We start from the raw sequence: 27,404 nt of genomic DNA on the forward strand, positions 1-27,404 counted from the left end.
ACAGTGATACCTTCTTAGAACTTCAGTCTACCATAGCTAACTGTGCAAACAGACTAGATGCCATGAACAGATAAATACTGGATGGGCTCTTAGTATGCCATAAGGAAGAATAAAATCACGTCATTTACAGGAAAATGGATAGACCTGGAGGAGAGCATCCTGCTAAGTGAAATAATCCAGACTCAGAAAGTTAAATACTGCATGGGTTCTTATATGAGGAACCATGAATGAATGATGACAGGAAACTAGAGGGCGGAATTTTGGAGGTAGGGAAAGGGATCAGGGATGAAAGAGGGCAGTAATGAGATTTTAAAATCATTAAGGTATGTTAAATTCATGTACCAAATTTCCAAAAGAAACTTGCCATTCTGTGCTACTAACATATGATTTAAAAAGAAAAAAGACAGAACAACCTTATCATCACAAATCTGCACGCGCGCGCACACACACACACACACACACACACACACGCATGCACACACATGCACGCACACAAACTTACCTCAATGGAACTGGCTATGTTTAAGCATTCCTCCATTCCAGGAATATCCAACTGAATAATTCGAAAATCTTTACATTTTATGATGATTGTACCCAGCGATCCCACAAATCTGTAAGAAATTACAAATCATGCTCAGGAACGCACACAGTCCTGGTTAAATCTGTAAGGAATGGGTCCAGGGTTTGTGAGAGACGCTTTTCCATTTCTGATTGTACCGACCACCACGCATGCAGCAATCCACTGAAAACACAAATATCTCTTTTCAATACTTAAAAACTATTAGCTTATACTATCTATATTGAACTAAAGAAAACTTTAGAATAAATGCCATATCTAATCACACATTTCGTGTTGGCAAGTTTTATGCAAATTTAATTGTACCTTAGTTGGGATATCTGTTTTGTTGTGTTGCTATTGTTGTCTCTACCCACAGTAGCTGATTTTATTTTTATTTTTTATTTCTCTTGGCTTGCCACTGGTTGCCCCAGGCCTCTTCCACTAATATTTCTGAGAGAATTCCCTAACTAGGAACTCTCAGATTGATCAGTTTGATTGCACTGATGATTTTATTTGCATTTTACCCAGCTTAGAAACATGATTCCCACAGCTCCACGTCTCCACGCTGTCCGCATGGGTTAAATTCTATTGCATAAAATGCTACAAGCCTTCCATAGCTGACAACACAATGGAATGCCTTTGTTAAAATATACTTTCAAAACATACTGTTGGCACTTCTCCTTCCAGTACAGACTGGGATTACAGATTTACTCTCCTACCTCCAGCAACCAAATGAGCATATAAAATGTAAGGAACAACTGTTTGCAAGCCATGGACTATCAAAACACACAGAGCAGTGGGCCCTGAGACCCAGGGACGAGGACAGTCCTGTGAACGTCTCAGCTGCTCTGTGTTTCTAGGTAGGCAGCAAGGGAACCGGGCAGGACCAACAGCTGGAAAGGAACAGGCGGGCGACAAGTCACTGGTGAGAATGTCAGATGGAAAACACAGAAAACCACAGAGGTCTGTGGAGCATGAACCTCAAGTGCTCAGCAAAACAGTGACTGCCCTCACATGAGAATACATCACCCAAGACTGCCACTGGGGTCCGAATGTGTTCCCTAAAGTTCATGTGTTGTGAACTTAATCCCCAGTGCCTCAGTGCTCCAAGACTAGAACCGTAAGGTGGGCAGGCTGTGAGGTCCTGCTCTCTCCTGCCCGGTTACCCTCATGCTAGGATAACATGGTTACAGAGGCCTGTGCCAAACACCTGTACCTGGATGGCAGACTTCCTGGCTTCCAGAACCTGAGAAATAAATGTCTTCTCTTCATAAATTACCCAGTGTGTGGTGTTCTACTATACAGCAACACAAAATGGAGTGTGGCAGCTTGGAAAGAAGCAGCTGGGAAGATCCAAGGAAGCAGGTCTCATACAGGCTCAGAACAAGGTCACCAATGGACTGTAAAACTCTGGGAACTTGCAAGGGACCAGGCACAACCTTCAGAAGGGTGCAGCAGGAATGACTGCCCTAAGCTAAGTGCTACTTCAGACCCAAGACCAAGACTCACGAAGGCCAAGTGACCTCCACCTGACCTAACTGAATTCCAGGATTAAGCTAAAGAATACTTATTTATTTATTTATTGTCTTTTTGAGACAGGGTCTTGCTACCCAGTTCAGGCTGGCCTTAGCAAGCTTTGTAGCTCAGGCTGGTCTCAAACTTGCAATGATCCTCCTGCCTCAGCCTCCCAAGTGCTGAGATTACAGGAGTGCACCACCACACTCGCTAGAATATTTGTAACAATACAAAAATATCCAGCACCCGTCAAGGCAAAATTTGCCATATCTGTTATATAATCAAGAATTATCAGCTGTGAAGAAGCCAACTAAACAGCCTTTCTGGTAAGCCTTACAAGGGACCCAGGAAAAGAAAAATCAAGATAGTACCTTCTGTGAGCCTACCAGGCAAGGGCTGAGAATCAACACACCTCCACCGCTAGCAACCAGCTGGTTCAGAGGACAGGCTGAGTTGATAGCAACTGAGGTACAAAAAGCAACTGAATGCATGCGATGTTTGGTTGATTTTGCAGGCCGGGGCTCAGCACTCTGAGCATCTATTGGGATGACAGTATGCAGTATAGCAAATATGGGAAACGTCCTTCTATCTTGTCTTTGAAATACAATGTTTTCTCACTGGTTTGTATTATTCCAATTGTTTTGCTTTATTCAAAGTTCTGTTTTGATCAGTTTGATTCTGTTTTGTTTGGCTGATGTTGCTATACCTGATGGAATGAACAATTATTGTGAAGATAACAAGACATGCTATGGTAGCCATTCTTGTCTTCCCGATACCCTGCTTCTAAGTTCTATACCAAGCTTTGTTTTGGTTGGTTTTACTCTGTTTTGTTTTATAGGATTTTATTATCCTTATAACTTGTTAAAAAAGAATTACCAGGTGTACAAAGAAACAGGAAAATAAAACTTAAAATGTAAAAAATGAAAAAGTCAAGCCAAATTGAATACAACCCATACCTGTCACAGACGTTAGGATTAACTAGAATATTAAAAGGGTTAGGACTTTGTTACACCATATGTCAAAAGAACTAGAGACACAGAATATAAATTTTTTATATACACATATGTACATGAAAATAATCAAACGACTTCTAGAGATAAAAACTATAATTTCTAAGTAATATACATGCACACACACACGTACACGGATGGCGTCATTAAAAACAAGCTAAACAGAAGAAAAGGTGAGTGAAAAGGAAAATCTAAGAATAGAAACTATCTAAAATGAAATGTTACAAAAATTTACAAAGCACATGAATGAACCCTGGGACAGCAGGCACCACACACGTGAAAATGGAGTCCCTGGCCAAGGAGAGAAAGAGAGAAAGCAAAAGAAAATTGGCACCAGATGGGAACACAGATTTACACAAAGGAATGACGAGCACTAGAGTTGGCAACTACAGGTTTAGTTTTATATCTTTTCTTTCAATGTAACTTGATTTAAAACTTTTAAAAAAATAATCATGCGATGTGGGTCTTAATGACATACCTGACAGTAACAGCAGATTATTGAAGAAAAAATAAAATATTTATGACAAGATTTTGATACTATACCTGACATAGCAGGTATCAGTTGGCAGTAGACTATGATGTTAAAGATTATGCAGTAAACCGTAAGGCAAGCACAGAAATAAAACACCAGGCGTGGTGGAACATGCTTATAATCCAGCACTCTGGGGAGGCTAAGGGGGAAAGATCAGATTCTAGCTCAGTCTGGGAATTCAGAAGCTTAGTGAGACCCTGTCTCAAAATAAAAAATACAGAAGGGTAGGGCTATCACTCAGGACAAAAACTCTAAGTTCAATCCCCAACAGCCCCCCCAAAAAGAACCTTTTTTATTTTTTGTCTTTTTGAGACAGTTGCACTATGCAGTTGAGGCTGGCCTTCAGCTCACTTTGTAACTCAGGCTGGTCTTGAACTTGCAAGAATCCTCCTGCCTCAGCCTCCTGAGTGCTAAGATTACAGGGATGTACCACCATGCCCAGCTTAAGGAATCAATTTTTTAAAAAAAAAATCTAAAAAAAAAGGTAGAAAGAATACGGGAGGGAAGAGATCAAATAGAACAAATAAAAGCAAGTATCATTATGAGATATATCAAGATAACAGACCTAAAGCTAACCTTACTAAACAATTATATTAACTATGAATGAATCAAAACCACTGTAAGGGGCAGACATTTTCAGGCCAGGCTGAAAAAGCAAAAGTCAACCACATGCTCCCCTAAGAAACACGTTTTAATATAAAGAAATAAATGTCAATCATAAAATGATGAAAACTACATACCACACCCACCCAAGTCAGTGCTACTTACATTACTATCAGACGAGGTAGGTTTCAGGGCAAGAAAGCTTACTAAGTACCCGGGCACTTTCACACAGATGAAGAGACCAAGTCCCCAAGAGGACGGAACACCAATGTGGTTAATGTTGCTTCAAAATGAATGAAGCAAAAGCTGACAGAACCTAAAACTGATGGAACTGAACAGGGCCCTGCCACGATTACACTGCGAAATTTCAGTATCTTTCTAACTACCGAGGAGCAGAGGCCAGGCACGCTGGGGGGCCGGCACAGCGGCCCTGCCCTCTCTGTCCACCTGGAGTCTATGGGCCACCCACCTTCCCAGGAGCGCGGTGAGTGCTGAAGGAAAAAATCAAGTTTTAAAGGAGAAAGTGTTTGAACTGAGTGAAAATAAAATGTATAAAATTGTGGAATCCTATTAAAGCAAAACTTGTGGTAAATTTACCGTCTCAAGAAGCTAGTAACGCTTCTTTACTAGCTATTAAAGAAAGCTATTAAAGCTTTCTTTACCATCTAAAGAAAGTAGTGTTCTCAGCACCTGCTTTACCAGATAGCAGCAAGTTAAAACAGAAGTACAGGAAATTAAATCATAAAGGGCACAGCAAAATTAAATGGAATGGGAGGGAAAAATAGGGGAAAAAAAGGATTATTTTAAAGGATTATACAACGACAATGACAAACCTCTAGCCAACCCAATCAAGAAAAGAACCAGCACTGAGAGTGACAATCACTACAGACCCTGAAAGAATAACAGGAAATACCAGTAGCAGTATTTACTATTTGTATTATTTATTTATGCAAAAAATTAAACAAAGTAAATGAAATGGGCAAATTCTTCAAAAGACACAAACTTTACCTTTCAAGAAAAAATAGCCTTATTAGCTCTATATCTATTAAAGAAGCTGAAGTTTTCTTTAAAATTCTGACCGCAATGAAAACTGTAAGCCCAGATGGCTTTACCAATGAATTCAACAAAACACTAATAGAAAAACACTACAAATGCAAGACAAGCTCTTCCAGAAAATTGGAAAGGAGGAAACTGCTTCTTAATTCATTCCATGAGTCCAACATTACCCTAATTAAAAAAAAAAGAGACAAATACATTACAAGATACAGACCAATATCCCTCACGAACTTGATGCAAAATTCCTAAACAAAATATTAGCAAATCAAATCCAGGAGTATACAAAAAGGACAATATATTACAACCAACTGGGATCTATCCCAGAATGCAATTTCAGTTTAACATTTGACTGAAATCAAGTAATTCACCACACAAACAAACAAACAAAGCCTTATGTCAGCTCAGTAGATGCAGAAAATACATTTGACAGAATCTAACATCTGTTCCTGGTTTAAAAATAAAAATGACAACAATGAAAAACCTACTCATCAAACTAGGAACACAAGAGAATATCCTCAACCAAATAAGAACATTTATAAAAACAAAACTCTTAAACATACGGCACATGGAGCAGTGAAAAATGAATCTTTCTAAGATCAAGACAGCATGAAGACGTTCACTCTCGCTGTTCTATACATTGTACTAAAGACGAAGGGACAGCCAGATTGAAAGGGAACCAGTCTGTGTCCCCAGATGGTTAAGAAGCCACTGCACTGGAAGCACAGCTCAGTGGTACAGCACTTGTGTAGCACCAAGGGGAAAACTGGGTTTGATCCCTAGCACTGCAAAAGAAAAACAAAAAGGGGGGGGGAGGAGGAGGGGGAGGAAGAGGAGGAAGACGAGGAGGAGGAGGAGGAGGAGGAGGAGGAGGAGGAGGAGGAGAAAAAGAAGAGGAGGAAGAAAAGAAATCCAATGGAAACTATGAAATAGCTATTAGAATTAATAATTATTGGCTAGGCTACCAATTACCATAGAAAAATCAATAGGATTTCTATGTTCTATTGCAACATTTTAATTCACACCCAGGATTTTGTTTTTATTCAAATACAGCAAAGCCAGCAGAGGACTGCCATTGGAAGCTAACACTTGTCCGGCAGAGGGCGCACTCGCTACGCACCGGGCTGGCCAGAAGACCGGAGAGTGCGGGAAACATGGGCCAGATTGTTTACTGTGGCTTTTGCAGAAAAGTGGGGCAAGGCAAGCAGGCAAGCTCTGAACAGAGTTAGGATCAGTGGTCTAATTTTGGCAGGCTCTGGGAGACAGCGGTGGTTCTCCCTTGTCTGGTACTTGACCCTGGGGTGGCCCTGACTGCAGGGGCTCGATAAAGAGGCGGACAAAGGGAATGACCCTGCACGCGGGCTCAAGGGCATGCCAACAGGCAAACTGTTCAAACTGTTCGCGATCCTAGGGAACTGGCCGACCCTGGGAAGGGCAGTCACTCCCCAGGTCTAAGATGTCCAAGTATCATAAAATATAGAAAATGGAAAACATGATTAATACCAATAAGCAATCTGAAATTGAAACAAAAATACCACAAAAATAGGAAATTTGCAGAGGAAATCCAAAAAATGCTGTAAAAGACTTATAAGTGAAAAGGATAAAGCTTTGCTGAAAGAAATTAAAGTCTACATAGAAATAAATGAAGAGACACACTTTGTTCAAGGATTGGAAATCAGTATTTTAAGATGTCAATTCTCCCCAAATTTACCTCTTGATTTGGTATATTCCAGTCAAAATCATAACAGGCTTTTACACATAGAAACTGAAAAGCTGACTCTAAAATTCACATGAAAATTCCAATAATCTCACATATCCAAAACAATTAAGAACAAAGTTGGTTAGCTAATATACATAATTTCAAGATTTAATGTTCAAGCTATGGTAACCAAGACAGTGTGACAATGAAAATAAGTAACAGATCAATAAAAACAGAAAAGTCCAAGAAATAGATTCATTAAATATGGACAAAGTTGTAAAGACAATTCATTAATGAAAAGGTAGTCTTGTCAACAAATTATGCTAGAATGAGAGGATACCTATTTTAAAAAAAGAAAAAATTAAATCCACACCATGATCCATAGACAAAAGCTAAGTCAAAATGGTATCTTTTACTTAAACAGAAAGCCTGAAGCTGTAAAAAACTGCTAGAAGAAAACATGGGAGAACAATCTTTATGACTTTAAGCTTTAGACAACAGTATTTTAGACAAAACACAAAAGTCTTAGAAGTCTTAGAAGCAGCCCATATGTCATCAACAGATGAATGCATACAGAAAATGTGTCATTTACACACAATGAAATATTACTCTGCCAAATAGATAAACTTGAGTCGTTTGAAGGAAAATGAATGCACCTTGGGACCATAATATTAAGTGAAATAAGTGAGATAAGTCAGGCCCACAATTAATTATCATCACATGGTTTCTTTTATATGAGAAACGCAATGCATAAATAAAGAACAAAATAAAAGACAGATAATAGAAAGTAAGGAGACAGATCTTTCTCAAAGGGGATGGGGCTCAAGAGATGGAAGGGGAGGGAAACAGGGTAAAGAAAGGAGTTAAGATGTGTTTTGTATATGCACCTGCTCCACACCAAGAATGGGAACATATGTACCACAAACATAAAGCAAAGAAGAAAGGAAAGTATGAAAGGGGAAAAATATCAGTCTGTAAAAGGACAAACCAATACATTGGACCCCTTCAAAATTTAAATTGCTCTTTAAAAAACACTAATTTTTTTGTTCTTGTTTCTGGTGCTGTGGACCTAACTCTGGACCTCGAGCTTGCCAGGCAGGCGCTTGTGTTGCTGAGCTACATCCCCAGCTTGAAAGATACTGTTAAAAAGAATGAAAAGATAAACCACAGACTGCAAGGAAACATTTCTAAACTGCATGCATATGATAAAAGAAGTAACTGCAGAATACATAATAGCATATGTATCTGCATCTGTAAGTCCCAAACACACTGAGGACAGAAGCAATCCAGTTAAAACAACTCAACGGATTCTCAGCCCAAAAGGACAACGGACGGGAAATAAGCACATGAAAAACTGCTCCACAGAAGGCACATGGGCAGAAAATGAGCACAGAAAAAAGCCACACTGCGTCATTAATCCTAAGAGAAATCAAAGTTTAGACCACAGGACACTTCACACGTACCCAAAGGCTAAAATTTGGGAGGGACCAAGGATGCAGGAGCAGGAGCTCATACACACGCAGATGGGAGGTGAAACCGTAGGTAAAGCCCTTTAGAAAAGGTTGACTGTTTCTTAAAAACTTAAAAACACACCTATACCTGATCCAGCCCTTCTACAAGTAAGTATACCCCCAGAGAAAGGAAACTGTAAGTTCATGTAAGACCTGTACAAGGGTGTCCCTAGAAGCTGTAACAAACCCAAAGCAGTGCCAGCCACGTGACCATTGGCTGGTGTGTAAACAATCACAGTGTGGAGCATCTTACACTGGACTAGGATGCAGCCACAAAAAGAACAGATTACTCACACACAGCACGGGTGGGGCTCAAAACAATTATGCTGAGTGACAGACTCGGGACAAAGAGCACTGATGGTTTATGGTTCGTGGATGAAAATTTCTTTTTGGGGGCGGGGGGTACCAGGGATCAAACTCACAACCTCGCACTTGCCAGGCAGGCACTTTTGCAGCTGAGCTAAATCCCTGGGCCAGATGTAAATTTCTTTAAAACTGCAAATTAATCTGTGGCTATGTAGGGGAAAGGGTTTGAAGACATGAAAAAAATATATATATAAACTAAGGGTCTCATTAGGCTTTCTGGCAATTAGAAAAGAGTTAAACGTTCAATGGAGAAAGCAATTAAGAGAAGAAGAAGGCAACAGACAGTACACAGTAGACAGGTCTGGAAACCACGGTAGCCGCACTGACCCACCTCTGTGATCAGATGGAAAGGAGACTAGGTGACCACTTAAAAGAAAACTCTTAATTTAGTATATAAAAATACCTGGCCCTGAATCAAGACCGGCAGCTTCCTGATGCTGTTGGTTTCAAGCAAGAGCCTAAAGAGATGTCTTTCTATGGTCTGTTGGCCATTTCAGAACTTGGACAGTACAATGGTCAATTCATTAGAAAGAAACAGCTTGAAGAATCCACCACCCAACCACACCCCTGAGAGCAGCTGTGAGCCTGGCGGGCTCAGGCGGCCCAGGATGGGAGCCTCCAGCATTTACTGGGACCCGCGCCATGCTGGGACCTGTAGCGGCAGGAAACCAAGCAACCCCTCCCCCCTGCCTGTTTTGTTTTGTTGAACTTTAATATACATGAAAGTATGAACAGCTATTTTGAAGAGAATGAGAAACTCTACAACAGCCATTGGTGACTTCCCTGTTGTCTGGTTTTCAAGACCTAAAACGCCTTCCTCATTCTGTCTCCTTCCTCATTTGGATGAGTTTTATACTATGTTGTTTTGTATGAAATCTCTGTATGCGAAGATATGAACAACTATTTGGAAGAAAACAAGAGACAATATGATAGTGAAGATCTCAGGTCATCTAGCTTTGAAATTTGTATCTCTTACATTGCTTTCCTACATCCTATTTTGTTCTGTTTTGTTGTGTTTAATTTTACTCCCTTTAAAATAAAAAAACAATTTAAAAAAGTATATAAAAATGCATATGTGTGTGTGTACACACACATATATACACGTATGTATTCACACACACACGCACATATACACACATTCCCACTCCAGGTCACTGTGTACACACACACCTCCTCTACCTAACCACTAAGGCAACTCTGATGTAAGGTTTCTCCTAACGAGCCCCAAATCCCAGATACAAGGCCTGACAGGAAAAATCAAATGAAGGCCACCTAAGAATGTGGATACAGATAATGGCATGGAGTTACGGTCTCGAGATCTGGGTCCACCTGTGACAGCCAGGGACCAATCAGGGTATGGCAGGTTCCAGGGAGTGGGAAAGCTCTGGAACCCAGGAACAGCAGCTGGGAGCAAAGTGCCATCCACCCTCCCTCAGTCCAGAGCCCCTGCCGTCGTGGCCTTCTGTCGTCTCCTTCTCCCCCTTTTCCAACACAGCGTGCTCCTGTCCTTAAGCTTTGTGTCTTTAATTCATTGCTGGTACTGAATGCACCGTCCCGGCTGGCTGCAGGCAGCGGTGCAGTGTGCGCCCTGGGATGTGACAGATGCGAGAATGGAGGTAAAGCGGCCTTAACAGAAGACCAGATGACAAGACACAGGCATGTGGGACACATCACACAATCAAGCACTAGGTTCCCCTCCATGAACTAACAGAATTAGTAGCACAATTATCTTAACTATAGTGTGTGTGTGTGTGTGTGTGTGCGTCTGTGAGTATAAGTCCCTTCCTTATCTTATGATCTGAGCAACTATTTTGAAGATAATATATAATATAGTGACCATTGCTAATTTCCTATCATCTTGTTTTGAAATTCTATATAATTTTTATTGTTTTGTTTTCATCTCTTTAAAATAAAACAGATAAAAAATAAAAAGAATGTCAGGAAACCTTTGGGGTAAAAAGTTCATTACATTCATAATGGTAATGGCTTCAGGAATGTGTAAAAAAACACCAACACAGATCAAATTTTATCTTAAATATGTACAGCTTATTGTCTATCAGTTATACCTTGATAAATCTAGGATTTTATTTGTTTTAGTTTTAGTTTGGTTTAGTTTGGTTTGGTTTGGATTTGAGACAGTCTCACTACATAGTTTAGGTTGGCCTCGAACTCAGAATAATCCTCTTGCCTCAGCCTCCAGGATTATAGAGATGCACCATCACATCCATCAGGATAAACCTATTTTTAAAATCAGACGAGGGCTGGAGATTTAGCCCACCAGCATAAGCACCTGCCTGACAAGCATGAGGTTGTGAATTTGATCCCTGGTACCAAAAAATAAATAAACAAAATAAAATAAAATAACATTATATATGTTCTGCTTGAGCTGGAGAATAAATACATAAAATAATAAAATTCTCAGTTTAAAAAGTTTATAAATATATATATGGTTATCACTGTGTAAACTTACACATCATCTATTTTTGTTATAACATCTTTTATAAATGAACTCCTCCATTTTCTGTTTGGTTGGCTTTACCTGGAATTACAAAGAATAAGAATGACCAGGGGAGTGAGAAAAAAATTGCTATGTTTGTAAACAAAAATGCTATAAACTATCAAATTATTCTCCTTTCGTTCAATGTTTCCAATCATTACTACCACAGAATACTGAGTCAAGGAAAACTAATTTTTTCTGAACTGGGAATAGAACTCAGGACCTCATGTTTGGCCAGGTAAGTGCCATGCCACTGAGTTATATCCCTGGCTTGGAAACTATTTTTTAAAAACACAAGAGCACCACAAAATTCCCATAGTTCACATACTCGTCAGATTCAGATCTACTTTACTCATTTCTGTTTACTGTCCCGAGCTTGTACACACGCCTGTCCCAGCACTTAAAGCACTTTATCATACTTATTGGCTTCTATGTTTATTTCTTAAAATTGCTCTTATCTCTTTAAGGTAGAAGCAGATTTGATTAATTTCTGTATTATCAGTTATCAGTAGAGTAGCTGGCATGCCCTTGATCTTAAAGCTCCAGGAAGGGGTATGGAGGTGGAACTAAATAAGTAACAAAAGAACCACTGATTGTGGATGTGAGGATAGCAATTTGACTCTAATAAGCCTATAAATTTAAAACAATCCACTTTTTAAAAATTCTATGAAACTGGTAAAAACTGTAAAGACTGAGGTCTAGTTACCAATATAACACTAATGTTGACATCCTACTTTTTTATGTTACATGATATGTATAGGAGACATTGTATCATCAGCTTTCCTTTTGCTGAGGCACAATACCTATCCCCCACAACTTAAAAGAGGAAAGCTTGCACTTGGCTCCTGGTTTCAGAGAATTCAGTCCGTGGTTGCTGGCATCAAGGCAGGAACATCGTGGCACAGGGGCGTGATGCAGTAAAACTGCTCAGTTCATGGCGGCCAGGCAGCCCAGCAGGACAACAGTGCTGAGAGGAGACCCGAAAGCACACTTCCTTCACTCCCCTGGACACACCAGGGGGTGCTTTGCTAACCCTCCAGCTGGCTCCCATGCCAGTGAAGCTGACAAGTGAGCTGAACCATACAGGGTCATCACGGGGGAAAGCTGGCAGAAGGACTAACAACCTTATGCACTGTTTTTGCAACTTTCTATGAGACTGTATTTACTGTGAAATAAAACTGTCTTCATTTATTTGTTATTCATTTTAGTGCTAAGGATCATACCCAGGGTCTGGTGCATGCTGTGCATATGCCCTACAATTGAGCTGTGCCCCTAGCTGGAAATAAAGTTTTTTTCAAATCATAGGAATACAGCAAGTTTTCAGATACTGCAAGGAAACATAGAGGCTCAACCACAGTTGCCAATTTTTTTAAAGAGGGAAAATGTGTAACTAGCACTCAAGTCCAACCTACTCCTGGTACTGAGGATTAAACCCGGGCCTTCACACTGCCACACCTACAGCCTTTATTGCAGCCTTTATTCCTTTCTTATTTGCAAATAGGGTATCACTGAGTCCCTATACTGCCCAGGCGAGGCTTGAACTGGCGATCCTGGGCCTCAGCCTCCAGAGTGCTGCAATTACAGATATGCGCCACCACTCCAAGCTCACTACGGGATATTTGAGTTTTATTACAAACCCACAGAATTTAAATAATATTGTAACAAAAAGATTTACAACCCATGATTAAGACACAGAGCTAAGAAACAGACCTGTACACATATATGACAACTTCCTATTGGACAAATTGGCCACTGATAGGTTGTTAGATGACAATCTTAAAACAACTGGCTTATTAGATTGGGAAGAAAAGTTAAGTTCTTATCATACCTGAAATAAAGGCAGAATCCTTTATTAAATAAGAAGTGAATCCTAAATAAGAAGCGAAGGGTAAAATTATAAAGCCATCATGGAATAAAATGTAGAAGAGTATCTTGGTGAATTTGGGACAGGAAAGAAGTTCTTTTGTCCCCCAAATGCTGGGAATTGAACACAGGAAACACACATAACATCAAGTAAAAGCATGGATTTTCCACTAAAATCAAGAACTTTCATTCAATAAAAGGAATAGCAGAGTTAACAGAATAAGAACAGATAAAACGACTTAGTGCAGAATCAGTACTACTGAGTACACAAGGAACTAGTACAAATCAACAAAAGAAAGCAACACACCCAATTCTAAAAACTGATCTACAGGAACCAGGTAAATCACAGAAAAAGGGAAAAATGTAAAAACCTCAATGGCTAACAAATACAGAAAGACATATACTCAACACTACTGTACCTGTTTAGTGAAATGCCAATTAAAACAGATGTACTATTTTACAATCTTCAGTTTGGCAAAAATTATGAAGACAAATAAAACCAAACATCAGTGAGAACAGGAGGAATCAGGCTCTCTCCTGCACCCACATGAATGCAAACTGAAACAGTCACTTTGGAAAGCACGGTGGCAGTGAGATGTGCACCTCCTGGGTGCTAAACCCCCCCACACTCACACACAACTGCAGAAGCGCTTGTAGGGCTGTGGTGGGACACACTGTCAGAGCTGCTTCTGACAGCAGGGAGTTGGAGGCTGTCTGAAAGGTCTAGTAAATAAAATACTTTAAGTATTTGGGAATTCTCTACTAGAACCACAAGTGGGTGACCATACAAAACTGGGGGTAGGTCCTGAAAATGGGTGCTGAGTTAGAATGTCAAGAAACAGAAGGAGATCCGCAGCGCCACTCTAACCAGGTAAAATCGGCTCACACGACACGGTGCACACACTCACACACAACACACTCACACACAACAGCGATCAAACAGCAGCATAACACAGTTGTGGAAAGGAACTGTGGACAGGGTAAGGAACGAACGATGGTGAAAAATAAGGAAAAAAAGAGTAAGCTAAGAAAAAGGGGGAACATTTACAGAATCAGTCTTGGAAATGGTGAGTCATCAACTAAATGAAATTATCTCAATTTTCTGCATCAGAGGCCCATAAAAGGAGAGGATCAAATAAAACGATGTGAGGAAAACATCCTGTAGAATAACTAACCATGCTTCAGTGTAAGTTGCTGCTTTACCCTGGGAGGCTCGGGGGAGGCAGCCTGCCCAGGAGCACGGTCCTGGTCGGAGGGGTCGTAACCAGCGACTCTCTCCTTCCCACTCCAGCATTCCTCAGCAACAGGATGCGCACCACAGTCTTCACCCGGCACCCCGAATCTGCCGGGCTGGGAGCACCCAGGCCTTCATTCTGTCACTGGCACTGGGAACCGAGCCACTCCGCAGTCTCCTACCTGGGCCGCCACTTCCATCCTTGCGTCTCTCCAAGCCCTGTTCTGCCAGCAGCCAGAATCGCCTTCTAAACAGTCTACTCGTTCCTATTTCCCTACTGTCACTTCTCCAAGAGCCTCCATGAAACCCACTATGTGGTCTACAAGGTCCTGGGTGATCGGTCTCTGCTTGGCCTACCACATCCCACCACCTCCTCAGCTCCTCCCCTGCCCGGCACTGCAGCCACATCCTTGCTGTGGCTCTCGGATACGAAGCTTGCCTGTGTTCCTCTGACTGGCTGGGAGCCACTTGGGCTGTGTCTGGTGGGTCACTGTGGGATGGACGACCTTGGTGCTATGTATCTGGTCCCTTGCTACAGCACTGCTCCCAGCTCTGCTTCCAGGCCACCATGAAATAAGATTTCCCTTACCCACCACTCTGGTCCTGCCTTGGAAGAGCCAAGCACAGATCAAATCTCCTGAAAACCATAAGCCAAGTTAAACCTCTCCCCTTTTCAATTCTGGGTGTCAGGGGTTGTGTCTCAGCCACAGGAAAGTGACTAGTACAGATAATTGGTACCAGAGGAGTGGGGCCATTGCTGGGACTGTACCTGACCGCCAGGGTTACAAGCCTTTGGGACTAGGTTGTGGGAATCTGAAAAGTTTTGGAGATGGTAAATAGAGGAGCTTTAAAATACTGTAAGCCAGGGCTAAGGATTTAGTTCAGTGGCATAAGCGCCTGCCTGGCAAGTGTGAGGTTATGAGTTTGATTCCTGGTACCAAAAAATAATAATAAATTAAATTAAATTAAATTAAATACTCTAAGCCTAGCTTGATGGGTAGTTCTGGCTGGTACACTGAAGAGCAGAATGCTGATAACCTTGCAGACAGTAAGGCCAAGCTCAGAAGGTTTTAGTAGGAACAACTATCAATTGAACTAGAGGACATGTGTGCTACTCTGGGGGGAAAAGGTCTACATTTTGCCTATGTCTGAAGCTTTCTCAGATATTAAGATGAAGAGCAAAGGACTGGCAGAGGAAATTTCAATGTAGTTCAACATTCAGGCTTTGATGTGGGTTTTGCTGACTGATTTTAGTCATTTTTTTAATCAAAAAGGAAACATCACATTCCATTTAAAGGAAAAACCACCAGCCACTCCATGTCTGCAGGAATGCCAAAGCAAACCAGCTCCTGAAAAACAGTTCAGCACCTTGGAGAACTTGTTTAGTGGAAAGCTGAGAGAAAAACAAGAATGCTACGTAGCTTAAAATGCTGCAAGGTTTTTGCAAATCAACCCATTCCATGGGTGAACAAAGCCCCTGGCTATTTCCCAGCATCCATGTGTGTACAGCTTTGTCCTCTGAACGTGTGGTGCAGTCGAACAGCCAAATGTTGCCTCACAGGTCAAATTCTCCATTTCAGCCAATGCTAAAGGAGGGGCAACTAATGCCACACCAGCTCCCCGGACAAACAGCATCAGGATATTCCATTTCAGTAGTTTGTACATCTCTTCATCAGTTCTATAGTGATCACAGTTTCTTCCACATCTCCCAATGTCGTGTTTAAACGCTGATTAGAAGGTGCCTCAAACCTCTGGGTCACTCCTCATTTTCACATAGAGATGCTCATCCACGCTGAATCAGATGAGATTCAGTGGCTCCTCTATGGCGTTGATGGTTTGTTGTTGGTCCATGTCACCTGCCATTTCTGATTTGAGTCATTTTATAGTAAGAATCAGGTGTAAGGGCTAGGGATTTAGCTCAGCAGCATAAGCACCTGCCTTGCAAGCAGGCGGTCCTGAGTTCGATCCCCGGTACCAGTAAGAAAAAAAAAAAACAAAAAAAGAATCAGATGTAAAAACCAGAGGGGAAAAAATTTGAAAAACAGTTTTGACTCAGGAGGAACCATATGAAAAGTGAGGGCCAAAGGATGTGTGGCTGTTAAATAGATTAGTGCCATTAAAAAGCAAACAAATACTTTGTTTGGGGACAAGAAAAAAAAATAATTGGGGCATCTCAGGAATAAGCAAGACCCCTTCCACTGCAGGATCAAACATGCAAAAGCGAAAACCTTTCATTTGAGGAGAGAGCCCCCAGAACTCCTTGTTGACAAAAGCTGCCTAAGGAATTGGTTCTCCAGGATTTGTTTCACCATGCTGGCATTCAGGCCCTCAAGATACTGCTGTTGCCCATTGCTCCAAGGGGGTCCAGCTACTGCCTGTGCTGGACACACTTTAGCTATTCCATGTGATGCTAGTTCTACCAGAATGCAGAATGCAAGAGTTGTGGGGTCACATAGGCCTCTCCCCAGATTTCAAAGGAAGGGCTAGGAGGCTAGGCAAGAAGCCCCTGAAAGGGCAGCGCATGAAGCTGCAGGGATGAAGCCAAAGGTGTAGTGGAGACTCCAGGAAGCCAGAGATACCAGTAACACAGAACATCTGCTGAAGAAAGCCACAGGCACTGAGCACAGCCAGCCCAAGAGAAAGGCTGTGTAGCCTGCAACCAGCAAGACCATAAGTGTGGGGCTACTCAAACCCTTTGGTACTCACATTTCACCACCCTATGCCCCAGATACTGAGGTATAAGGACTTACTGACTACACTGCTGTCTTTCAGGTTTGTGTTGGCCTCATTCTTGCTATTCCCCTCTTCCTCCCTTTCAGAATAGGAATGTTTAACCTCTTCCTTTATACCTTGTGATTATGTAATTGATTTTTACATAGGATCACAGCTAAGAGTTTGCTTATAGTCACAGAAGACTTAGATGCTTGAAAAATGCTGAAAGTGTTGACATTTTGGGAAGAGATTACTGGTTTTGGTTTTATTTACTGTATCTGTGTCATATTAAGCAGAATTAGGACTTTTTGTTTATTTGGAAATTAAGAATAGTTTAAGGGGCTATGTTTGGGCACCTTGCTGACAAAGGGTCGGACATAAAAGTTAAGCTTCATTATGTCATTTGGCTGGTCAGGGTCCACCTGGGCTTCACGGACACATTCCTGGGTGTGGCTGGGGGTCCTGGAGACACGGGCATGAGCACTGTATCTGACCCCTCACCCATTGCTCCCGGCACTGCTCTCTTGCTCTGCTTCCTCCTCATCATGCAGTCAACAGCTCTGCTCTGTCACACCCTTCTGCCATGATGTTCCTGCCTTGGAGCCAGCCAAGCATGAACTGGATTTCCTGAACCCATGAGCCAAACCTAAGCATCTCCTCCTTTATGTCGTGGGCATCAAGTATGGGAAGGCTGTCTGGTCACTCAGCTGTAGAGTGTCCCTGATTCAAGCTCACTGCATTCACTGTTCTCTAAAATGCCTTCCCTCCAGATACGCACATTGCTGGATTCCTTTCTTCCTTCAGGTCTCTAATCAAATGTGATTTTCCATCTTTGAAATCCTTTCTAAAGACACTTTCTCAGCACGCTCCATTCTTGAGTCTTCCTTTACATTTCCCTTTCTGTCACTTATTACCTGGCATTGGTATTTCCTTATCTGTTACCTTAGTCCATCTCCTCCTCCAGTATGTAAGTACCTGTCTGCTTTAGTCACCATTCCGCCTGCGGAGCCCAGGCAATGCTCAGAACAACACAAAGAAGTAAATATTTCTTGAGAACAACAATTAAACTCTGACTTAATCACAATTATGCTCTTCCCACTGCACCACACTGCTCCTCAGGAAAAGGATCTAAGTGTCTACAGTTTGTTAATTCCCCCATAACAAACTAAAATGCTCCTGCCTTACATACCTTCATCTTTAGACCCTAAAAAAACCTCAGCACCCAAAAATGCTATGTAAACATGAGAAAATGAGTGAATGGAGAGTAACCATAAAAGAAAGTCAACTGGAGAAGACTCAAAGGTCACAGAAAGACCATGAATACGCACTCTCTGTACCAATGGCTACTGGGGGGCCAATGTTTCTCTTATTTCCTTATGCTTTAAGTCCAAGCCACAGAGGAATTTTGAAGGGTATAAAAAAGAGTCAGATGTGAATTCTGACTTCAAAAATCTAATATAGGGCCAGAGATGTAGCTCTGTGGCACCAGCACCTGCCTGGCAAGTGTAAGGTCCTAAGTTTGAGTACTGGTGAAAAATCAAAAAATAAATAAACAACAAAAAAGCTAATATATGTGTCATAATCAAAATGGAAATTTGAATACACACTAATGAAAGAAATACAATGAAGTAGTTAGAAAATTTCAAGATGAAAGGAATTACTTCCAGTCGTGTGAAGTTATGTTTTCACACAAAAAAGATGTGGCAGCTGAACTGGTTAAACTGAATATTGATAAATGAGTAACAAACATGATAACCTTTAATCCCCTGAAAAACAAGAACTGCATTCTATTCGTCTTGTGTCTTTAATGCCTCGCAAAATGTCTGAAACATAAAGGCATCTGATAAATGTTTAACAAACAGGAAGAGCATGGCATTCCCACAAAAGGAAAAGGTCCATAAAAGAAAAAGACAGCAGAAAGCAGGGCTTTTATGAGCAACAATAAATAGTGACCATTAGCTTGTAAAAACAGATGGTGAAAAGAAATGGAAGAAAGGTTCATGAAAAGGAATGGCAAGAAATAATATGCTGGATGCAGCAGCACACACTATGTAATCCCAGCACTCTGGGAGGCTGAAGCAGGAAGATCACAAGTTAGAGCCCTGCCTGGAGCCTTTTGCTTCACTGAATGCAGTCTACCACTGCTTCACCCAAACTGCTGAACACCCTACCAGGACACATTATTTAAAGACATATTCTCCGTAGGAATCGCTTAATACTCAGATTCTCCTGTCTGGCAATGCTGCCAGTCACATAACCTAGATGGTTAACTTTTCTTCTCCCTACTAGAGTACACAGGGACACCGGGCGTTGGGAAGTTTAAGGCAGGTGGAAGTACAGCACAGCTTTTTGACTTTGAGAAGATTTTGACCTTGCAAAGATTAAAACTATGACATAAGAGCCAATTTGTTCCTCAGTTCTTTCCAAAAGCAGAACTGAGTAAAGATGAATAGGAGACACTGTAATTTCCCTTAGCGTGAGCATTAAAATGAGCCAGAGGTAAGAAATAAGAAGAAATGGATTAAATTGACCCCCCAACTCCCATACTGAGGACTGAATCCAGGGCCTTCCCACTCAGCTACATCCCCAGAACTTGGATTGTTTGTTTAGAGACAAGATTTCATTAAACTGCCCAATCTGGGCTCCAAACTCAGTGATCTTCCTGCCTCAGCCTCTCTGAGCGTTGGGATTACAAGTGTGCAACACCACGCCCAGTTTAATCGGAACATTTTTGAGGGGAAAATAAAATGGTTTTAACTTAAAAACTAGATACTCAATTCTTTAAATTTGCCTCCAAAGTGGTAAAGACTGAATCTTGCCCAATCACAACTTCATGAACTCTGATTGACAATCAATAGTGATTCAGGGAACATGATGGAGAAAGGAGACGAAATTTTAAATCACTGAAAATCTACCAAAAGGTATTATGCTCCCCCAAATAAGCAGGATGACAACCAAATGATAATTTAGAACTTCACCCAGATTTAACAGGAACCAGGCATCTCATGTGGACACCTTTGTTTTCTAAACCTCAAATCCTGGATGTAGGCCACGCAGAGCCACTTAGCTGGTTGTCTGGGCAAAGGGGCACCAGAACAGCACCAGGAAGCCTTTCTGGGGCGCCTGCCTGAAGACCCGCACCACTCACCGCTTGTCAATGGCGTCAATGTTTGAATGGAGAAGCCACAGCTCCTCCGTGTTGTCCTGCCGGGAGGACAGGATCAGGTGGTGGCCGGTCAGGCACAGGGTCCCCTCTACGGCCGGATAGAACGGCCGGTGCAGCACCACGTTGTCCACCCGCGGGGTCTTGATCAGCTCCGCAAACTCCATGCTCCCCCTACGGCCGGAGCCTGGGGACGGCCGGGTCCCCGAGCGGCAGGGCTGTCACACCGTTTCGAGGCCGAGGCTGGCCGGGCACCGGGCGGGCCGCGGGCGGAGCCCAGGGCGGGGCAGGCCGGGGTGGGCGCGGCGAGGCCTGTGGGACCGTATTGGCCGCCGCTGGAGGCTGCGACTGGGGCTGGGCTCGGCCCCGGCGTCTCGCCGACACTTCCCGTTCACCCAAGCCCGGGACTCGGCCCCAGAGAACGGCCGCGACTGCCTCTGCAGCAGCCGCCGCGGCCACCAGGGCACCAGGGCTCAGGCGGGCAAGCTGGAGAGAGGAGAAGGCCACTTTATGGCCTGCTGCCCAGCCCGAGCCGCTAGGGACTCCTGGCGGAAGTAGTTGTTCGCAACCAGAGTTACCGTAACTCCGGGCGGAAGCGGCCGAGTTGAAAACTCGGAAATCTGAGAGGTCAGTACCGGAAGTTGGTCCTAGCCGAGGTCCTCTGGAAATGCTTCCCGACGCACAACTAGAGTGGAAGATTCTGTTCCTACTAAAAAACTTTGCTTTGCTTTCGCGCATTCCCGCCGCACTTCTCATCAGACAACGTCCGGGAAGAGGCGATGAAAAGAGGTTCGCGTCCCGACTTCCTCGGGAGTAGCAGTCGGCCAACGGGCTCCAGGGCCTGGGACTGCTGTAGCTGTGGCAATCTTCATGCATTCGCTGTGAAGAGAAATCAAGGGTCAATGGAGACAGTGACTGTGACCCGGGAAAAGCCCAGGGACATGGGCTCGATGCCACGCCTCTGTAACCTTAAACAAGGAGCAAGACAGCACCCAAATACCTAGGAAGGGCAGCGAGATGGGTGCAGAAGAGGGACAAAACCTCAGCCTGCGAGGACTTGCCAGAGGATTCAATTGGTCCAGCTATGCTACCCCAGGCACCTCAGCTATACCAGAGCTGGACTAACACAGTTTCTCCTTGTTCATGCTCCTCTATTCCCCTCTAAGCCGACGTTGATATTCTAAAATAGGAAACAAAGAGAAATTTTATGTTAGAGACCCGACCAGCTTTTCTTTCATTAGTCTGTTAAGTTTTCACCGTGTGGTGCCCCAGAACTGTGAGCTGACCAAAATCTCAATGACCAAACCTCACCAGATCAGCACTCTTGTCCTTACTTTGTCTTTGACCTTCCTAAAATGTTCCCCTCTTAAAGCAAAACCCTGTGCAAGGTTGTTACCTTGAGAGCACAGGTTAGCTTATTTGTCCGCAAAAGTGAAACATCAACAGAAAGGAGATTATGAGGGAAACCATCTGAGTCGTTTTTCTAAACTGGAATTTTCTAATCTTTCATGTATGTGGTTTATTATAACCATTACCAGTTGTGGAAGGGAGCTTTTCTTCTAGAATGAAGAGTCAGGGAAAGTTTTTTGGAGAAAGTGTCGTTTAAAAGGGGGACTTAAAAGGAAATAAGGAAGGTTTACACTCTGGATTGTGGCCAAGGTAGATACCAGTTGAATATCTACTAGAAAAGGGGAATTCCTCAATAATCCACTAGTTTTTTAATTCTGAAAAGCGCATACACAAAGACTATGACGCATTAATTTTAAAGTGTTTAATATTCTATGAAGGCATAAGCTTTTAATTTTTCCCCACAACATAAAAGTATCAGTATCTGCTGAATTGTTATAATGAAACACTAGAAACTGTTGGATAATCACTTCTGTGAGGTGAAGCTCAAAGCATGGAAAACCCTTGAGAGCCGAAGAAAATAAAAATTTAGTGTAAAAGTAGACCGTTGGCAGAGGTGGCCAGCACTTTGTGACATAAACAGTAGGTGGCGGTGGAGTTCAACAATCACTAGGCTTCCATTTAATCCAAATAAACTGTAGTCAAAGGTATCTAAATTGCTGGACACAGAGATCTCAAGGTTTTGGAAGGTGTTTATGATGTAAAGAACTAACTCAATACCCTACAACTGTTATCATCACTCTGTGAGAGAAAATGGTATTAATAAATTAGTCTATAAAATCAACTAACCTTGATTGTGTCCCCTTAGTCACTGTAGGAAATGGAAGCAACAGACCCGACATGAATCTCACTCTCTAGCTAATTTGGGAAGGCTCCTCACACACCCCATAGGGCTAGCAAATGAAAGAAAAGCAAATGCTAACTTTCAAAGTACAGGTTTACTCTCCAGATCCTGTGTTTTCCTGCCTTGGGTAGTTTGCAGAAAATGAGGCAGGTAGTTTGATGAAAGCCAATTAATAATTTCCAAACTAGGATGGAGAAGGCATTGCCTGGGTGTCCGCCTGATGAACACTGTCCTCTGTGTTTCTCTTGTTCATCCCAGGTGTTGCATGTGGTCCTCTCCCCAACTTCTCCCAAGCACACCAGTCACCGACTTCCTATGCTGTCTTTTAGTATATCTTTAATCCCTTTCATTCTCTCCATGCCCAAGGCCAAGAGTTTAGTCCAGGCCACTGCCATTTCTCTCTTGAATAACCGGAAATTTCTTATAACTGGTCAACTTTCTTTCCCTGGGGTTCCCCTTCCATCCGCTCCTCTCTCTCTCTTCAGGCAGTGGTCAGCATTGCAGGACTCAGCTATTCTACTGTCTCCATCTTCAGCAGTCCCCACTTCTCACGCCCTGTCATTTTTCATTCCAGGCACTTGCAAACAGCTCGTGGTTTCCTTCCTGAAATTTTTTGCACCAGCTCTAACATTGCTACTAAGTGGAAGTGTGGAACAACGACCAGCTTTTTTGGCATCCTCTGGGAATTTGGCTAGAAGTTCCAAAGCTATTGATCAGATCTACAATTTAAGATTCCTGGATGATGTGTGTGCACAGTGACATTTGAGGAAGCAATGTTTTAAAGACTGCTTGATCTGTCTGCCTGGAAAATGTTCTTCTGCTCAATGACACAGTTAGAGACCACTGTATGGAGAGAAGAAAAACTTCCGAATGCTTAGCTTGTTACTCATTAAAAGCATTTGTGTTTTCTTCTAACCCTAACCCTAACCCTAAGGCAGCCAAGGACTTTGAAGTGGTTGTTTCTAAATAAATAATAGTGACTCTTCACTTGAGCTTCCAGACACCCAATAGATAACTAAAAGCAGAACAATCTCCTTTGTTTTCTTAAAACTGAGTCAGACCCATACTTAGCTCTACATACAGGATGCTAATCACTTCAGGATGTCTGTCTTAAAGCTGGGAATACAGAATTGGTGAGTTAGCCCTAAATGTATATGACCTATTTTGCCCACCTTTAAGACTGGAGACACCAGGATAAAAGACATACAGGGACATTCAGCTACCAGTGAGCACCAGGAAGTCCCCAGCCATTGCCCTGACTTCAGCAGTGTCTCCACAAAACAGACTTCCCCAAGCAGAAAACATCTCACCACAAACAAATTGCTCCTTAAAGCAAAAGAGCTTCTCGAAGGGCTATAAAACCAGAAGTGAAGTCATGAGCCATCAGACCCTGGCCCACTGCAGCTCGTCTAGAAAGGCTGGTCTCGTTCTTTTGCTAACGGTCCAGACTGATCCCCTCTTGGGCCCCTCCAGCTGAAATCCCTTCCTTTGCGTCTCTTACTTTCTAATTCTGCCTAAGTAAATCTGTCTATGCCTCACACTGTTGTGTCCTGAAATTATTCCACGGGGCTGGGTGTGATCTCCGTCTCTTTAGGGAGTCTTTGTCAGACTCCATCCAGGGACAACAACACCTTGTTCCTTGACCTTTTGGTGCCTGTCCCCCTTCAGCTTTCATCTCAGGTGTCACTGACTCTGTGAAGCCGGATTCCTCCTATGACTATGGCTACCACATTATATAGGCTCCACAACACCACATCATAATAGCTCATAGCATGAATGTCCCTGTGTTCTAGATGTTACACTGTGTCCGTCTGTGTTGTCTCCTGCATTCCTCACGCTGCTCTGAACTGATATTAAAGGCTGAATTATGCCCCTCATTTATGTGTTGGAATCCTAACCCCTAGTAATTGCATTTGGAGATAGCATGTTTATTTTATTTTATTTTTTGTTTTGTTGTTTAAGACAGGGTCTCACTATGCGGTTCAGGCTGTCTTTGAACTCACAATGTACCACAGACTGGCCTCAAAGTCATAATTCACCTGCCTCTGCCTCTCAAATGCTGAGATTTCAGGCATGTTCCACCATGCCTGGCTAGGAGATAGCATCTTTAAAAGTTATAATTAAGTTCAAAGATGTCACTAGACTGTACTCAACTCCAGGATAACCAGAACAGAAGATTAGGACACAGATGGTCACAGATGGGAAGACCACATAAAGATACAGGGAGAAGCAGCCATTCACAAGCCCCGGAGAGAGGTCTCCACTGAAACCAACCCAGTGACACCTGATCTTTGACTTCCTATCTCTAAAATGGTGAAAAAATAGACTCTTGTATTCACACCCATCTTACCTGTGATATTTTGTTATTGTAGCCCTGCAGTGATACAACAATACAATACAAAATGGCTCTTACTCTTTTCCCAGTGAGGAAACAGGCGTGGAGAGCTTAACAACTTTTCCAAGGCCAGACGACAAGAAGAAGTCCAGACCCAGATCTAGCAGCCACGTGCAGACTCAGTGATCTTCACCACTGTGGCCCACAGCCACCTGGACAACCCGAGTCCACTTTGGTTTCCCTCTGATTGTGCCACTTAATAATCAATGTTGAGAGACTTTCTGTGTCCATAGCCTCCCACTGGTAAGCTCTGTGAGGGCAAGGACCATGCCTTGAGCCTGTATTTATTCAGTAGTTGCCCTGCATATGTGACTTTCCATACTGCATCTTGGCCTCCCCAGTCCTGGTCATTTTAAATACGATAATCCTGTGATTTTAAATACGATTGCAAACACGGTTGGTCGCGTTTTGGTGAGAGCAGAGAGGGGTAGCGTTCCTATCGTTCCCACCTGTAGGTAGGTGTCCAAGCCGTGAGTAACCTTCCAGGGACAATGACACTGGTAAGCTCTTATGTTTGGCCAGTGGACTGCTGCTTGTCAGTGTGTTAAAATGTGCTTCACACAGGACCCATCTGGAACCTGGAGAAGCAGAGAGCGGAGGTGCTTCTCCAGCCCCTTGAGGCTCAGAGCTGTCCTTTGGAGGCTGATGCCCAGCAGCGGGGTGACACCCACAGAAGCACACCTGAGTGCAGGGCCCAGGCTCCTGCGGTCCCACCAATTTAATCAGACTCATTTTACACAGTTTTTGTCTGTTAGGATCCGGGACTGTTGCTGGTTGGAAGAGACTGAGGGTGAGGTCTCACTGACCTCACCAAAGAATAAAGTTACAGGGATGCGGAGAGCATGGAGGGGTCTATGTTCGGATCCTGTGCCCTCACAGCCATGTGCCTAGGCCTGGTTTCCAGTCTCAGCTGCTGAGCTGCTTCACCTTGAGGATCAAGCAGAACAAGATCCTGGCACCTGAGGAGGAAGTGGCAGCATGCAAGGAAGAACAGCTGCTGGCACCGCTGCAAAAATCTCAGCCAGACACAGCTGCTCCAAATAACGGCTTAACACATTTATTGGTGGATGGAGATGGAATGGGGTGTGGGCGAGACTGAACCAGCCGGGAGTCAGTTCTCGCCTCCGCCTCTCTCTTCTCAGCGCCTCTTGGTCCTGGGCCCTCTCCCTGTGGTCTCCGTGGAGCTCCCCGATACCTCTGCTACCCTGCAGCCTCAGGCCAGCTGGCAGCATCTGAGGCCAATAAAGATGAAGGTGTCAAGAGCAAGCATCCCTGAGCAAAGCGCAAGCTGTGTCCTGTTCCCCTGCTGAGCAGGGATCTGGGGGTGCAAGCAGGCGGCTCCCCTGAACACACCGGCAGCCAAGGAGTCATGAGGGCATTGGGAGACTCTGTACACTGCTTTGCCAAAGTGCTTTTCTGCTCATGCCCGTGATAGAAATGAGCTAAGAATATGCAATTACAGGTAATTGGACATAATTAAAATAAGAAACAAGTCTAAAATAAAGGCCTAATAATTGAAGAGTAGGAGAATTAACGAGGTGGAGTTGTAGAGGATACTAACTTGGGGATTCCGGCTGAGCTGTCACTGAACGTAAATTGGAGTCAGTGTCCAGGGACGGTGCCCAGGTGGCCTTCTGCCTGCTGTCCATCTCCTCAGCTTCACGCGGGGCTTTTCTACAGGCTTCAGTGACGCCTCTGTGTGATTCTAAAGGTGGTTGATAGATTTAGTTTCAACCCTTCAATTTGTTTAATGGACTGCGACAAGCTTGTCACTCGCCCCCTGGCTTTCCTCTGAGTACTTTCCTCATCTCCTCCCTTTCTCTTCCTGAGTTGATGGCCGGAGAAGGAGGAGAAGGAGGAGGTGAAAGAGGAGAAGGAAAAAGGGGAGAGGAGGAGGAGCAGGAGGAAGAGGAGAAGGAAGAAGAGCAAGAGGAAGAGGGGGAGGGGAGGACAGATCTACAAGCACCACCCCTGGAGGCCAAGGTATCAAAAAGAGGGGCAGAGCGTCACAGTGTGGGTGTCTGGTGCTCTTTAGCGCAGCTCGGTGACCACACAGGAAGCCAGGACAATCAGAGAGAGTGCAGGACATCACGTGGGAGGCACATATGGACCCAGGCACTCTCTTCCCTCCCCAGCCTAGGGACCGAGAATCTAAGCCTGAGGAAACCATCAGACACAACTGCGCGGTGCAGCCTCTAGGGCTCTCCTAAGTCTGCAATGCCATGGAAAAGAAAACCAAAGAAATGAAAAAGACAGGAGGAGCCAGGCACGGGGGCATGGCCCTGTTGTTCCAGCATTTGAGAAGCTGAGGCAGGAGGATCGCTGGAGCCCAGCAATTCAAGTTCAGCCTGAGCAACACAGTGAGACATGGTCTCAAGACAAACAAACAAAAATTTTAAAAAGTTTAAAGGTCATGAAACTTGATTAAATTTTGATCAAGG

At 43.3% G+C, this 27,404-nt stretch overlaps 1 protein-coding gene, 1 non-coding gene and 1 pseudogene across 2 annotated transcripts in view; 1 reads left to right on the forward strand and 2 right to left on the reverse strand.

Moving 5' to 3' along the window:
- The window catches only part of Mtmr9 (myotubularin related protein 9), a 43,376-nt gene extending 22,541 nt beyond the window's left edge, over positions 1 to 20,835 (reverse strand). The window contains exons 1-2 of the mRNA XM_003479386.5: positions 20,303 to 20,835; positions 503 to 611 (exon numbers count right to left, since the gene is read on the reverse strand). Of these exons, the coding sequence (XP_003479434.1) occupies positions 503 to 611; positions 20,303 to 20,484 (291 nt within the window). The 5' untranslated portion in view covers positions 20,485 to 20,835. The remainder of the gene's footprint in view (positions 1 to 502; positions 612 to 20,302) is intronic.
- LOC134472739 (U6 snRNA-associated Sm-like protein LSm3) lies at positions 6,178 to 20,290 on the reverse strand (annotated as a pseudogene).
- Positions 9,252 to 9,388, forward strand: LOC111754559 (small nucleolar RNA SNORA2/SNORA34 family). The gene has a single exon (XR_002789234.1). It is a non-coding gene; the product is annotated as a small nucleolar RNA SNORA2/SNORA34 family (small nucleolar RNA).
- Positions 20,836 to 27,404: the final 6,569 nt, after the last annotated feature.

This window comes from Cavia porcellus, unplaced genomic scaffold (genome assembly GCF_034190915.1).
Source record: "Cavia porcellus strain 051 isolate PalLab524CR breed Dunkin Hartley unplaced genomic scaffold, mCavPor4.1 scaffold_24, whole genome shotgun sequence".
In the NCBI taxonomy this organism is placed as follows: Eukaryota; Metazoa; Chordata; class Mammalia; order Rodentia; family Caviidae; genus Cavia; species Cavia porcellus.